This window comes from Lonchura striata, chromosome 3 (assembly GCF_046129695.1).
Source record: "Lonchura striata isolate bLonStr1 chromosome 3, bLonStr1.mat, whole genome shotgun sequence".
Taxonomy (NCBI): Eukaryota; Metazoa; Chordata; class Aves; order Passeriformes; family Estrildidae; genus Lonchura; species Lonchura striata.
Genome location: NC_134605.1, coordinates 8,421,652 through 8,435,285, shown reverse-complemented (window position 1 = coordinate 8,435,285; position 13,634 = coordinate 8,421,652). Strand labels below are relative to the sequence as shown.

General features: G+C 53.1%; 1 protein-coding gene across 1 annotated transcript; it reads left to right on the top strand.

The window, feature by feature from the left end:
* The first annotated feature begins 10,125 nt into the window (after positions 1–10,125).
* HLX (H2.0 like homeobox) lies at positions 10,126–13,274 on the top strand. The gene is made up of 4 exons (XM_021552601.2): positions 10,126–10,687; positions 11,261–11,440; positions 11,912–12,096; positions 12,904–13,274. The coding sequence occupies exons 1-4, from the start codon at positions 10,126–10,128 to the stop codon at positions 13,243–13,245; spliced, it is 1,269 nt and encodes a 422-aa protein (XP_021408276.1). The 3' UTR covers positions 13,246–13,274.
* The last annotated feature ends 360 nt before the right edge of the window (positions 13,275–13,634 follow it).

Sequence of the window (13,634 nt, the reverse complement as noted above, 5' to 3'; positions counted from 1 at the left end):
TGCCAATCCTGGCAGCACGTCGTGAAAGCACAACAGCAACAAGAAGCATATGTTCTGCAAGTCAAGTTAGTGGGATTTTTTTTTTCACTGCCAAGGACAATAATTTTTTTCCTCTCTTTTTTTTTTTTTTTTTTTTTTTTTTTCCTTTTTCAAAATAAACATCATGCTGGAATGTGCTGCAGCAAATGGCTTGGGGTCTATTATATTTCATGCAGCTTTCTAAACAATTTTCAACCCTGCTGGCCCAGTGTCAAACAGAAGGCAACCAACAATAGCAAAATCCCATTAAAGCTGAGAAGGTTCCTTCCTGAGGTGAACACGGCCAGAAATAGTAATCTTGGCTCTCTTTACAATTTGGCATTGGGGACTAATAATGCCTGTTCTCCTAATGGAAATTATCTAATTTCATCCAAGTGCAGCTCCAGAGAGAGCTGGGCTGACGCACAAACAGTCAATATAACAACATTCTTCTTGAAGAGCTGAACAATGGTGCTTTGGTGGGACCGTGATTAACAACGTCAAACTAAGAACAAACAGAAGGTGTAAAAATAGGCATCTGAGGAGTTGACACAACGGACTATTTTTCATCTGTAAGGCCAGAGGAGAATAGCTTGTTAAATTGTATGCTTGGAGCACTTCATCAGATGTTGTGTGGAATGACGAAAAAAAAAAATGCATTTCCCATCTGGGTCTGAATGTACTGAGGAACTGCACATGCCTTATTAATATAAATCACGCTAGGAGTATAATTCCCATTAGCATTAAAGAATCATTTTTCAATGAAATACTCTTGCACCAGGAACACCTAGCGGGAAATAATGATGTTTGCTTCATTTGGAAAGAATAGTAAAATACAGTGTGGAGATGGAGAAGGTAGAGAAGCATATCTTCCCTCCAGTGCTATGGGTTTTTGTGTCTGCTGTAAGATATCCCCTTCCCAGCCTAGCAGAACTGTATCCAGCCTCTGTGCAGAAGCCCCCAGAGGTGGTAGGGAATGGTGATGAGGGGAAGAGCTCCTCCAGAAAACTGGAGCAGTGCTATGGCCCAGGGTTGAAACTTTGCTGTCCTGTTTCCCACAGGCCCCCACCCAGGCTGGGCAAAAGAAGAGGTCCAGCCTCCCTCCCTCCACCCCTGCTTCCTCCCCAGGGCAGCCTCACATTTGGAGAGAGCTGAGATGGCTTCAGGCCACCTCCACCCCCTTACCCACACGGTTCAACCTCACCCTGTGGAACTCCTTGTTGTCAGCCTAAAAATAGCCCTCCCCAAAACCAAATCACCGCTCTGGACATTATTTCTCACGTCTTGAGAAAAAGCAGCAGTTCCTACATTTCCCTGTAATACTGAAGCCACAGCTGGTCTCACAGTGTGCCTGGTACATTAGAAAAGCAGAATTACTTAGTGAAACCACCACACATAGCTCTGGTGCCTCGCCTGCTTTCCCCAGGGCTCTGGCTCTGTAGGGTCTGCATGTGCCTGGGGTAAATGCCACCCCCTGTGTTTGTGTGGACACACAGTGGGTACCAAACCGCAGCATCACCTTGCTTTGTCACTAAGGGATTTACTCTCCTTCCCTGCCTTAAACACTGCAGCTTCCTTCTAGCTCCTAATGAAGGGAAAATGTAGCCTTGAAATGTTTGACAAAATTCCCACCTCTGGTTAAGCAGGTATGGTTTCTTTTAATTTTTACAAAATCTCAAGAAGCCATTTACTTGGTGTTAGTTTTAGAGTGTGAGAGGGGAGGTCTGTGTTTTCCTAAAAGCCCCAGATATGCACTGGGGCAGTGGGATTTTGTGTGGGACACGACATGGTTAACTTGGCTCTGTATTGTGGCCGATGGCATCCAGGAATGACCCCGCTCCCCCTTGCTCACCCCACAGGTCACCCCCTGCTCAGGGTCTGCCAAAATTGTGTCGTTTTCTTGTTCTCCTTCCTCCTAACAACAATAAAACTGATGAAACGTATGGAAATTGCTAGTAATGAAAGCAAATTGCACCAGAAGTAATACAACACCATGTTGCCCTCAGCTCAGCTTTCACACCTGGTTAGTCCCCAGACTCCCAGAAACCAGTGCCTTTCTCCATGTGAAAGTCCCAGTTCCCCCCTCCACACCCAGCCCTCAGCTCAGCCCCTTCCCTGCATCAGCCGACTCCTTTTCACCTTCCCTTTGGCCTCTGGTCCTTTCAAATCTGGTAGGAACACCTCTTACATGTCTCAAAACACCCAAGATGGGAGACAGATTCCTCACAAGGAATATTTCTCCACTTCTAGATTTTGGTGGGTAGCAGTATCCCACAGAAAGGAAGGCAGCTTGGCATGATAGCCATCCTTGCCTCCTGGCTGCAGGCAATGCTGCCATGTGGGTATGCCAGAGCCCTGGAGAATGTTCAACATTCAGCTGGTGCCCAAAGCATCCTTGGGGTCCTAGGGAGGAAATCGGAGAAAGTTTCAGAGAGAAGAGTAAAGCCTTGTTGCTGAGCTCACTCCCAGCAGTTCCAGTGGCCATGCACCCATCAGAATGTGACCCAGGAGGGTTGTTGTGATTAAGGATTGTATTGTCAGCTTGCACTAGAGGGTGCTGCTTCGTTACGTTTTGGGAAAGATCACAGTAATGGGACCGCCTCAGATGTCTTTATTCCTTGCAAAGTTAGGCTGAGACCTAAAACGTGTTGGGATTCATATTATCATTCAGCGTGACCCCAAAATGAAATGGATTGTCTAGCTGGGAAAATGAGAATGTCTTGGCTTGGAAAGGAGTTTGTACATCTGGGGGGCAAGAGTAAACCTTTGGGTTAGACACTGTGACAAATGAAAGAAAAAACTGGTCAGCCTTGCCTTTTTTCTCTCCATTTCACAATTCCGAGATGAATGGATGCCTCAAGGAACTGAGAAACCAGGAAAAAAAATTAAGGACAGTACAGTGAAGGCAGACATGTGAGATAATGAGGCTTTGGAATTCATTGCTACAGGACAGATAATCAAAATCTCATGATAAAATTTTTTAAAAGAAATAAAAGCAAAATACCTTTTATGACCACTACAGTCTTTTGGCTAAGATAAAGGTAACCAGATCCCAGACACTGAGATATAAAATGATGTGTTAGAGGTATCAGTAGGAAATTACTTCCCCTGTGTGCTGCATTGCTGTGTTGACTGTGCCTCCTCTGTTTTTGTTTCCATTTGCTGAAGGCGTGGAGAAGCAGCTATTGCTGTAGGCAGCATCCCAGACCCACAGCTGGGAAGGAGATACCTTATACCACCCTGCTCAGCTCCCAGAGCATCTGCCCATCCTCCTGGGTGCCTCACAGGGAGGTGACGTGGGTCTTCCAAGCCCCTGGATCCTGGTATACGTAATCTGTGAGCTGTCTGAGTGATGGCTGGACTTTATTTAGAGCAGATTCAGTTCCAGTAATGGAAGCAGCTCTGGAGGGTGCTATATACACGCTGTATAGTCTGGCACGCTTGTTTATGGGCTCATAAAACTCCTCTGGCTGGCACTCTCATTTGGCATCCACCAGAAAGCCTCTCCCTTGGGCTAAAAAAGGTTAAAATTGGTCTTTTTGTAAGGGCCTTGATGACATTATTTTCCAGGTGTTTTATATATGCTAATAGCAAGGAAGGAGCTGGTTTTAAAGTTGGGCTGATATGTACCTACTGCATTTAAATCCACTTTAAACATGAAAGGAGGGGTAGAAGAAAAACAAGAACTATTCTCAAATCCAGATGAGTTTTACAGAGTAATTTTCTTCTAGAAACTTTACTTCCTTATGGGGTTGATTTTGCCTTTTATGTGTCTGCATTCTGATATCTTTATTTCCAGCTTCCCCACATTTTTGACCGCTGTTGGCAAGAAGGAGGAAACTGTTTCTTACTAAGACTTTTATTAGGCAGTTATTAGTATTTCCTTCTTCAATATTGAACGGGTTTTCTGTGCAATAACTTTAATGTACTGCTGCTGGAAAAGCAAAGGGCCAAAGGCATCAGCCAGGTTTTGTGGAAATAGACTGGGATTGTTCTGACAAAATCATAGAGATGATGATCCACTATGGGAATTTAAGAAAAACCCATTTAGTTTTCATCTGTACTTGCATCTAAATATCCAGTTTGAGCTGAGGTGCCCTGAGCCTGTCCTCAACAGCAGTAGTTTGCCTCAGTTAAGGAACTGCACATTTGGGTCTCAGCTGAGAACAGGTGTAGTTACACTCTCCTGTCAGATTTAGGAAATACTTGTGGATGGTCTTTTCTCACTGAGAGTCAAATCACCTTCCTTTTACTCAGTGGTGCTTGTTTTCAGTTGCTGTGCACTGTGCCAGCTCAATCCAGTGTGTGCAAGCAAATGCTTCCCTGCTGGGCAGTTGCACATGAGAGCAGGGGGTCAGCACTTCTGCACGTCCTGTCACCTTTAATCATCCACCAGAGGGTTAATTGCACACCAGCTCTCTGCAAACCTCTCTGTTGGTGAGGCCAGCCCGTGGTAAAAGTTCCCCTGCAAGCAGATTATGGTCTGACTGCAGTGTGAAGGTGAAGTTATGAAATCAGGATGACTGGATGCTGTGTATTATATGATGCTGATGGAAAGGAAAACAAACTCAGGGACTCTCCATGTGTGAAGGACCCATTTTAGATTGCAGAAAGCAGTTACAAGAAGCAGCACTTAAAATTAATGGGTGACCTGATGAGAGGTTAGAGCAGACTAGAAGATGATCATAACAGTCCTGCCAGCCTGTCCCCTAAGTGCGTGTTTCTCCAGCACCCTCCCCCTGGCTGGCTATATGAGAAAGAAGCTAGTTTGGGGTACTATGGCAATATAAAACTTTTCTGACTGAAAGAGTTATTATTACATCCCCAGGGGTAGGAACAAGCAGGCTGGAATGCAGGGAGAATGTCAGACTGGCACTTGTAACTTCAAGCAGCTTAAACCATCGTGGCATTGCAGGATCACAGTGCCCATCTCCCAGCACAGCATAAGTGCCTAAAAATGGGATTCACAACAGCCAGCACAGTGAGCAGAACCTGCCTGCTCCAACCCATAGGAAACCCCAGGGAAGGGACGTTCTGATCCTGCTAGTCCTCAGAATGCTGCCTTGTTTCCTCGGGGATGTGAAGAGGCACTTCTCTCCAGATTATATTTCTTACCCTGACCCTGCTGTAAGATTTATCAATCTGCAGCTTTTCACACACAGACACACCCCAGAGAAATAAAAAAAAAAAAAAATAAAAAGAAAGGAAAGATCATTCCTTGCTTCTATATGCATGGCTGCAGAAAGATGCAGTGCCTTCCCACATCCCACATCTCTGAGCTAGGCACTCAAGAGCACAGATAAATTTGTGGTTTTAGGCCCCCTCTCTGTCTGAAGGGACTTGAGGGATTATGCAGCCTTTGGGGGACTATGTGAAACCCCTCAGCTTCCCATGCTCTAATGTGTTTCCTCAGAAAACAGCAGCTGAAAGCCACAGTATGCAAACGTGCAAGTGTGAGAACAAGTCTCCAGCTCAGTGGCTGGTGTGCTGTCCCTGGAGCTCGGAGCTTCAGGCTTTGATCCACTCTCACATATGGACCCGTTCAATGGGACCTACTCTGCTGGAACATATGGACAGTTCTTGGGACTGTTCACATGCAAAAAACCCTGTGGAGTTTTCAGACAACTATAATGTAGACATTTCAGAGGAATCTTTCTTCAAAGCTATTTTAGCATGAGCTTTGGATGCAATTCCCATCTAGGATTCCTGGGTGTGCACTCCAACACCACTCCTTGCTACAAAGCTGCAGGTGAGGAAGATCAGGCGCTGCCGTCCAAAAGCACACTCTGATTCGGATTCAGACAGCAGTTAAAATACACCCGCAGGCGGCTGGAAATCCAGCCCTACTGCACGGAAAGCCAGATCCCTCCTGCTTTCCGACGCCTTCCACGGCTGCTCGGCAGATGACATAACATTAGTCGTGACTTACTGACACAGGTATTCAACTAAATAACGCGTGAAACAATAGAGAGGAAACGCCAAGGGTTTGACCAGTTCAGTCTCTGGGTTCGCTTGCGGTTCTGGGCAGTTCCTGCCTGCGCTGCTCTTGAGCTTTTCAGATAAGGAGCTGCGCTCAGCTGGGAGAAGCCCCTCCGGCCCCGCGGCTGCTTCCAGCGGCGGATCCCGGCCGGGGGTCTCGGCCCGCGATCGGGGGGGGTCCCGCTGCAGCGCTCCCCGCATCCTGCGGCGGGGCCGGAGGAGCACGGGGGCAGCCAGCGGGAGCCCCCCGGCTCCCGCACCGCGCCCCTGCCCACCCTGCAGCCCCGGCCCGGGCGGCTGCGGCGGGAGGGAATCTCCAAACGCGGTCGCCCGCTGCTCGCGCGGCCCCTGGAGCGGGTTTTTTGGAAATGGGAGATTTTGGGAGGGTGGGGAAGCCCCGTCCCAGGGACTCGGCAGGTGGCGACAGAGCACGGGCTTTGGGGGGTGCCCGGCGCTGCGCGGCGCGGGACGCTCGGGGCAGGGGCGCAGAGGTCCCGCTAACGCCACCCGAGCGAACCTTCTTCCTGGAGGGCTTCCCGTGAGGATAAATATTTATTTTGACAAGTACTCTTTCAGAGAGATATAACGGTGTTTTAACTTTATAAATTTATTTGTGTTTCTCGCACATATACGTTTATAGACACAAACATAGGAATAATCAGAGCACATACAGAAGCCTAAAATGCAACAGGCAAGGCACAGGCCGCGGGCGACGGGGAAGGAGGGCTGGAGGCCGCTCCGCCGGCATCCTGGGCCGGCTCGGAGGGGCAAACCTGGCTCCGCACCCCCCGTGGCTGGGCCGCCGAGCGCTGCCTGCGGTGACGGGGAGCCCCGAGCCCCCAGTGGGGTGAATGGCTCGGGCACCTTTTGGGGCTCGGGAGAGGCGGCCGGGGGCTCGGGCTGCCAGCATCCCGGCAGGATCCGTGGGGCCAACCTGCCTGCAGCTCGCCGGGGAGCTGGACGGGGCAGGCATTCGGCCGAAAGGGCTGTCCGTCCTTCCCCGCGGGGCGCTGGCAGGCAGCGCCCGGCCCTTTCTGGGATGCTCCTGGTCCCGTGCCCTCGAGTAGGGACGGGGGAGCTGCAGAGCTTCGGGCTCAGTCCTTCTCTTTTCCCCTGTTAAGAACTCGAATATTTTTTTTTTTCCCAACTCCTTTGTCGGCCTCGAGGAAGAAGAAGGAAAAAAAAAATCCTTCGAGACTCCACTCCTGAAAAAAAAAAAAAAAAAAGGCAGCAGCATCGCTTCTGCCGCGCAGTTCATTCGCCTCCTTCTCGAGTCCCTCGGAAAGCAAGATTAAAGGGGAAAGTCGCAGCTGTATATTTATGTTTTCATTGCTAGAAGGGAATTGATTTCCTTGCATTTATTTTTGTAGTTGCAATACACAAGGGCGGATTTGCGTCACCAAAGCAACTTGCTGGTCGAGATAAAGTTGCACAAATATTGAAAAGGGAAGTGCTCGCGCTCATTATGAAGTTTTTCTCCGGAAGAAATAAGGATTTCTGCTGTATCCTAAAATACTAAAGCCGCTTCTATTTTGGGACAAATCTCGCAGGCACATCCGCTCATTTAGTCCGAGTTGGAACCTCTCAAAAAACAGGAGATGACCTGGACTGTAGCAAGCCCCAGGTTTCCTGCAGCCTTCTCCCTTCTTGCGCTGGGAGGAGGGGCGGCTGCCTCCCGCGGCAGCGCGGCCGCGCAGCCCTGCTCGTCCCCGGGCAGGCAGGGAGGCCTGCGGAGGCCTTTGGGGAGAAAGGACACCCTTGTCCCCAGGAAGAGGGGGAGGCCGGGGGGTGAGGCAAGTGCTCCTGGTTTCGGCCGCCAAGATGCGCGGGTGCGCAGCGCAGCCGAGCCCCGGGAAAGCACCTGCCCCCGCGGCCCGCACTTCCCGGTTCTCTCGCCCTCCCGAGGCCCAGTCCGAGGGTGAAGGGTTTTAGTGTGAAGCGTTCAGCATTTCCTTTTGAGTTATTTTAGTCCCCGCGGCATGACAGCGGGTCCCGGCCACCGGCGGCACCGAGGCACCGGCGGCCCCGAGGCAGCGGCGGCCCCGAGGCAGCGGAGCCGCGGCCGTGCTCGGGTCGGGTCTGCCCGGCGAGCCCGCAAACGCTCCCGTCCCTCCCGTGCTGCTCATCCACGGGCCCCGCACGGCAGCGAGGTGAGAGGAGTTTTGAAATCAGCTCCTAAAAGAAAAAAAAAAAAAAAAAAAAAAAAGACGGAAAACCACTGCGTTTGGTTTTAATGGTTTTTTTCCCTTGCCTTGACTGCCTGGTGAGCAGCCATGGGCTGGTCCAAGGCTCCGGGGTAGCAGTGGTAATTGCAGCAATAATTTAACGAGGCGGTTTGCGGCCGGGATGCAGTGCCCAAGGCACACTTCGTTGTCCGTCCCTCGGGCGGGCTGGCGGGGTGGCTCTGCCCGGCGGTGGGAACACGAGCGGAACCGGAGTCGTTCGATTCGGTTTGAGGATGTTGGTGGGTCAGCTGCCGTGAGGGAGAACTGGGGAGAGATGCAAGGAAAAGGGGTTTTCCGATGTCGAGGCAGGAAAAGTTGAGACATAATCAACCTTTTTTTTTCGCTGCCTTCGAGTTTCGGACATATCTTGGCAAGCCAGCCCGTCTTCATTTTTCGGTTTTGCCCCATTAATAAGAACAAAACCAATCCAGAGAGGTGCCTGGCTTTTCCCGGGGAGCCAGCCTCACCCTCACCCTTTATAGAACACGGTTATGGCTAAGGAACGTGTTCACTCTCGCTCGCAGGTGGTTTCAATATTCCCACAGAAGCTACATCTTCATACCTGGCGAAAGAAAAATAGTTTGCCTTTCTGGCGGTTCCCTCAAAACTGTCAGAATTTGGGAAACGCTTTGGAAAAAATAATATGATATTTCTGTAAAAAAATCAAAGTAAACTTGCAGTCGTCCGACACGGCAGGCTGCTCAAAACGACAGTGTCTAGTTGTACGAAAACTAAAAATAAAGAAATAGTTGATTTTCAGAGTCAGGTCAGGACAAACGTGATGTTAGAGCAGAGGAAAAAAATGAGCCAAAGATGCTTTCATAAATTTGTCCCTAAATCATTGCAGTGAATATAGCATATGATTCTGGTGTACTGGAAAAAATGGGGATAGTTCTTTTGTCAAAGGTTTGGAAATTATAAAGCAGTTTTTACAGTGTAATTAGTGTGCAAGCCACCGGGATGGAGAACCTGACAAAAATCTACCGTAAGATTACACTGTCGTCAAAATAATACCAGGTCATTAATCGCTGCTAATGCAGGATCCAACGTGTCCTGGGCCCAGAATATCTGGGAGCTCTCATAAATACATATATTGCGTGCATCGGCACGGACTCCTTCTCTTCCAGACTATCCCAACTTCATTTATCCGGAAAGGAAACATATTTCCTTGAGAATCGTTTCCAAGAGGACAGACCTGCTTCCAATAGCCAAAAATTTCCCCGCGCGTTTCTTTCAAACTTTTTGGAAATCGCGGCGGCAGCAAGCGGGGACACCTTGGCTGTATTTTTTTTTTTTTTTTTTTTTTTTTTAAGTGAAGCGGTATGGGGGAAAGTGGTTGCTCAAAGTCGAGAGCGCAATTGAAGGGGGTATAGGTGTGTGTTGGGGTGTCCTTTTTGGGGCAAACCGCTCGCAATCGCGGGTCCGGGGCCACGCAGCTGGCGCTGTGGGCGCGGCGGCCGAGCCCGGCCCCGGCCCTGCGTGGGCGTGTCGGCGGGCGGTGCTGCCCGGCCCCGCGGACCGCGGATTGGGCGTGGGGAGGGAGCGAGGGCTGCGCGCTGCCAGAGAAAGTTTTGGGGAGGGGTGGATGTTTTTTTCTTCCCCCAGTGCGAGGAAAGGGGGTTTGGTTTGGGTTTGTTTTGTTTGCGCCGCTCCGCTCCTCGCCCGCTCGCTTTCTTCGTCTGGCCGTGGGTTCTGGGGACTTTTTAATTTTCGGGGTTAATTTTTTCTTTTTCTTTTCGTCATTTTTTTGGTGGTTGGCTCTCCATCCCTGCCCCTCCGGGAAGTGCTCCACCAGCCGCCTCTCGCCCCGCCATCCCTCCCCATGCGCCCGGGGCCGCGGGCAGCTCCGCGGCGCGCACCCGGGAGCTGAGCTGCGGAGCGGCGCGTCTCCTCCTCGGGCAGGATGTACACGGCCGGGCTGGCTCCTTTCTACGCCTCCAACTTCAGCTTGTGGTCAGCGGCGTATTGCTCTGCTTCGGGGCCGGCGGCCGGCGGCTGCTTCCCGCTGGACGCCGCGGCGGCGAAGAAGCCGTCCTTCTGCATCGCCGACATCCTGCACGCCGGCGGCGAGGCGGCGGCAGGAGCCGCCGACAGCCTGCCCGGAGGGCCCGGCTCCGGGATGCCGGCCGCGCTGGGAGCCGTGCACCACGGCGGCCCCTTCCACGCCACGGCCTCTCCGCTCCGGCCCACGCCCGTCGTGGCCCCCGACGCCCCCGCCGCCTTCCCGCCGCGCCTCTCGCCGCTCTCCGCCGCCTACCACTCCCACCACCACCGCCCCCCGCAGCACCGGTCCCCCGCGGCGGCGGCGGCGGGCGGCGGAGGCGCCCCGGCCCCCGCCCGGCTGCCCGGCGGCCACACGCACGGCTCGGCGCCGGCGCCCGCCAGCAAGGACCTGAAATTCGGCATCGACCGCATTTTATCGGCGGAGTTTGACCCCAAAGTCAAGGAAGGCAACACGCTGAGAGGTAGAGAAATTGGCTTGTCCGCTTTCCCTGCTAACGCTGTCGGTGCTCTTTACTTGTACTGTGATTAGCGACTACACCCGCGGTTCGAAAACTTTTCGATCTAGGCGAGAAAATAATTACTTGAAAAAAAAGTAGAGTTATAAATCAGAATTTCTAACAGCTCTCACTGAGCCTCCCCCCCTCCCCTCCCCGGCCTCCGCACGGCAGAGCCGGGGGCGCAGGGCTTGCGCCCCTGGGAAAATAGCAATACGTGAAAATAGCGAGCGGAGCGCTCCGCACTTCTCCCGGAGCGGCCGGGGATTTCTGCTCCCAAGGCACTGCCCGTGTTAAAGGCTTTCGCGGCAATCCATCTCCCCTCGCAGCCTGTAAACATCCTGAGCAAGGGAGTAAATATGTCGGAGGATGTCTCACTGCCGGGGCATGGCTGCCTCTCCCGAGGAGAGCCCCTGGGGGCGGGAGACGGCTGCTTGGTGGCCCCCCGAGACGCTCCGACCGGGCACCCGCTCCGAATCATGCCGGGCTGTCGGTCTCGACCGCGGTATAACAGAGCTCTCCTTGTTCCTGTGCTCGCAGATCTGACCTCCTTATTAACTACGAGCCGCCAAACTGGGGTTCATCTCCCCAACTTGCAGCCTTCCGCCGGCCAGTTCTTCGCGTCTCTAGACCCCATTAACGAGGCCTCTGCTATCCTGGGTCCCTTAAACACAAACCCAAGGAGCTCAGTGCAGCACCAGTTTCAAGACACTTTTCCAGGTACATCTCGTCCCTCCTCGACCCTCCCGTGCCGCAGGGCCCTCTGTCCTGGAGCAGGCCCCTTCCTCCCGGAGGGACATGCCAGGCAATTTTGCAAGGCCGGGGTGTACGTAGCGATGTTCAGATTTTGGGCAAAAGCCGGGCTGCGTGGGGGGGGAGGAAGAGCTGCCTAGGGCCTGATCTAGAGGATCATCCCATCGAGTACAGGAGTAATAACCTGGGCTGAGAGAGAAAAAGCGGGGAGGTGGGAGAGTAAGAAATTCGGGTTCCACACAGTTCCACCCGCTCCCGAAGCAGCACAAGCTGACAGGACACGTACCCATCGGGCAGGCAGGGACACGCTGGCCCGGGATCTCCCTGCATATCGCACTCCAACTCTTATTCAGATCGATTTAAGGCTCCCTTTCAGCCTGCGATATTAATAACGCCATCTCCCCCTCTCTTCCCCTGCTTTTCTCTTCCCGTCCCCAGGTCCGTATGCAGTTCTAACCAAGGACACGCTGCCCCAGACGTACAAGAGGAAACGCTCCTGGTCCAGGGCTGTTTTTTCCAACCTGCAGAGGAAAGGTTTAGAAAAACGGTTCGAAATCCAGAAGTATGTCACCAAACCGGACAGGAAGCAACTGGCGGCGATGCTGGGGCTGACAGATGCTCAAGTAAGAATGGCTTCGGTTTTATTTCAAACCTTACTTCCAGTTTAGATGAATACCAGAGGACAGTGAGGTGTCAAAGTGATTTCCCTTCTTTTATAATGAGTGAGGCTGTCTGAGGTGCTGCACCTCACCCCGAGCATCTCTTGCGCCCAGGTTCTGCGGCGTACCGCGGCCCGGCGCGGAGTTTTCACCTTTGTTTTGGCCACCGAGGAGCAGGCCGGGCGGAGAGATGAGCGGGGCCAGGGCAGGCCATCAGTGTGCGCTTTACTGGAGTGCAATTTGCTGTAGGAGGCAGTTTAGGGCAAAGGAAGTAGAAGCGAAAACACTGTTCTTAATATCCCTTTTTTTGTTGTTTTGTTTTAATTTTTTTTTTGTTCTAAATCTTTCCTTGCGTTGTGAAATCCTTCGTTCTGAGGAAGTGAAAACACTTCTTCAAACGGAAGCATTAAACGCCACTCTGTAATGATTCCATTATTGAGGGCCCGCAGCGCACAGAATTGTATAACGCTGTGGTTTCTTGAGCAAGATTTGGTTTCCTGGAAGAAGAAGTAGAAGGAGAGAGGAAAAAAACCCATCTAAACAAACAAACACACACGGGGTGGGGTATGTGCGGTATTTAAATACACAAACTAGAAGGAGGAAAAAAACAAAAAAAAGCCCTTCAGTGGAGTAAGGATGTGGGCAGCGGGAGGGGCGGACGGCGCCTCCTCATCTCCCCGCGCTGCCGGGCGCGGTGGAAGGGGTCGGGGCCGGGCGCGGTGCGGGGCGCGGTGGGGCCGTGCCGCCCGTCTAAGGGCGGCGCGGCCGCAGGTGAAGGTGTGGTTCCAGAACCGGAGGATGAAGTGGCGGCACTCCAAGGAAGCGCAGGCCCAGAAGGACAAGGAGCCGCCGCCGGAACCGGAGCCGGCGGCCCAGCGAGCCGGAGCACCGCCCGCCGCCCCCGGGGAGCCCGAGCGCAGCCCCAGCCGCTCCGACGGCGACAGCGACAGCAGCGACGCTGAGTCCCTCGACATGGCCCCCAGCGACACGGAACGGACTGAGGGCGCCGAGCGGAGCGTGCCCGCCGCCGGGCTGGGCAAGTCCTGCGGCAGCACCGGCCTGCCCTCCCCGCCGCCCGCCGCCGCCAGCCCCGAGCCGCGGAGCGGTCTATAGTCGGGGCGGCCCGGGACCTGTGCGCTAATTTATCTCCTTCCCCCGCCCCGGGAGCGCGGCAAGGCCGGCCCAGCACCGGCCCCGGTCCCGGCCCCGGCCCGCTCCTGCCTGTGGCCAGCGCCCGGCCCGGCTCGGGGCGAGGGGCCGAGGACGCAGGAGGAGCGGGGAGCCTCAGCCCCGGGGCGGCAGAGAGTGAGGCGGCCGCCTTTCCCTCAGAGCTGCTCACTGGAGACCGGGGGATTTTCCTTATTTTTTTTTCCTTTTTTTTTTTTTTTTTTTTTTTTAATTTTAATTCTCCGTTTCCCGCCCCTCGTTCTCTCCAAGGAAAATCCGAGCGAGGTACTGCGAGAACGCTCTCCGAAATCCCCACCTTTCCCCGCCCCACGCCC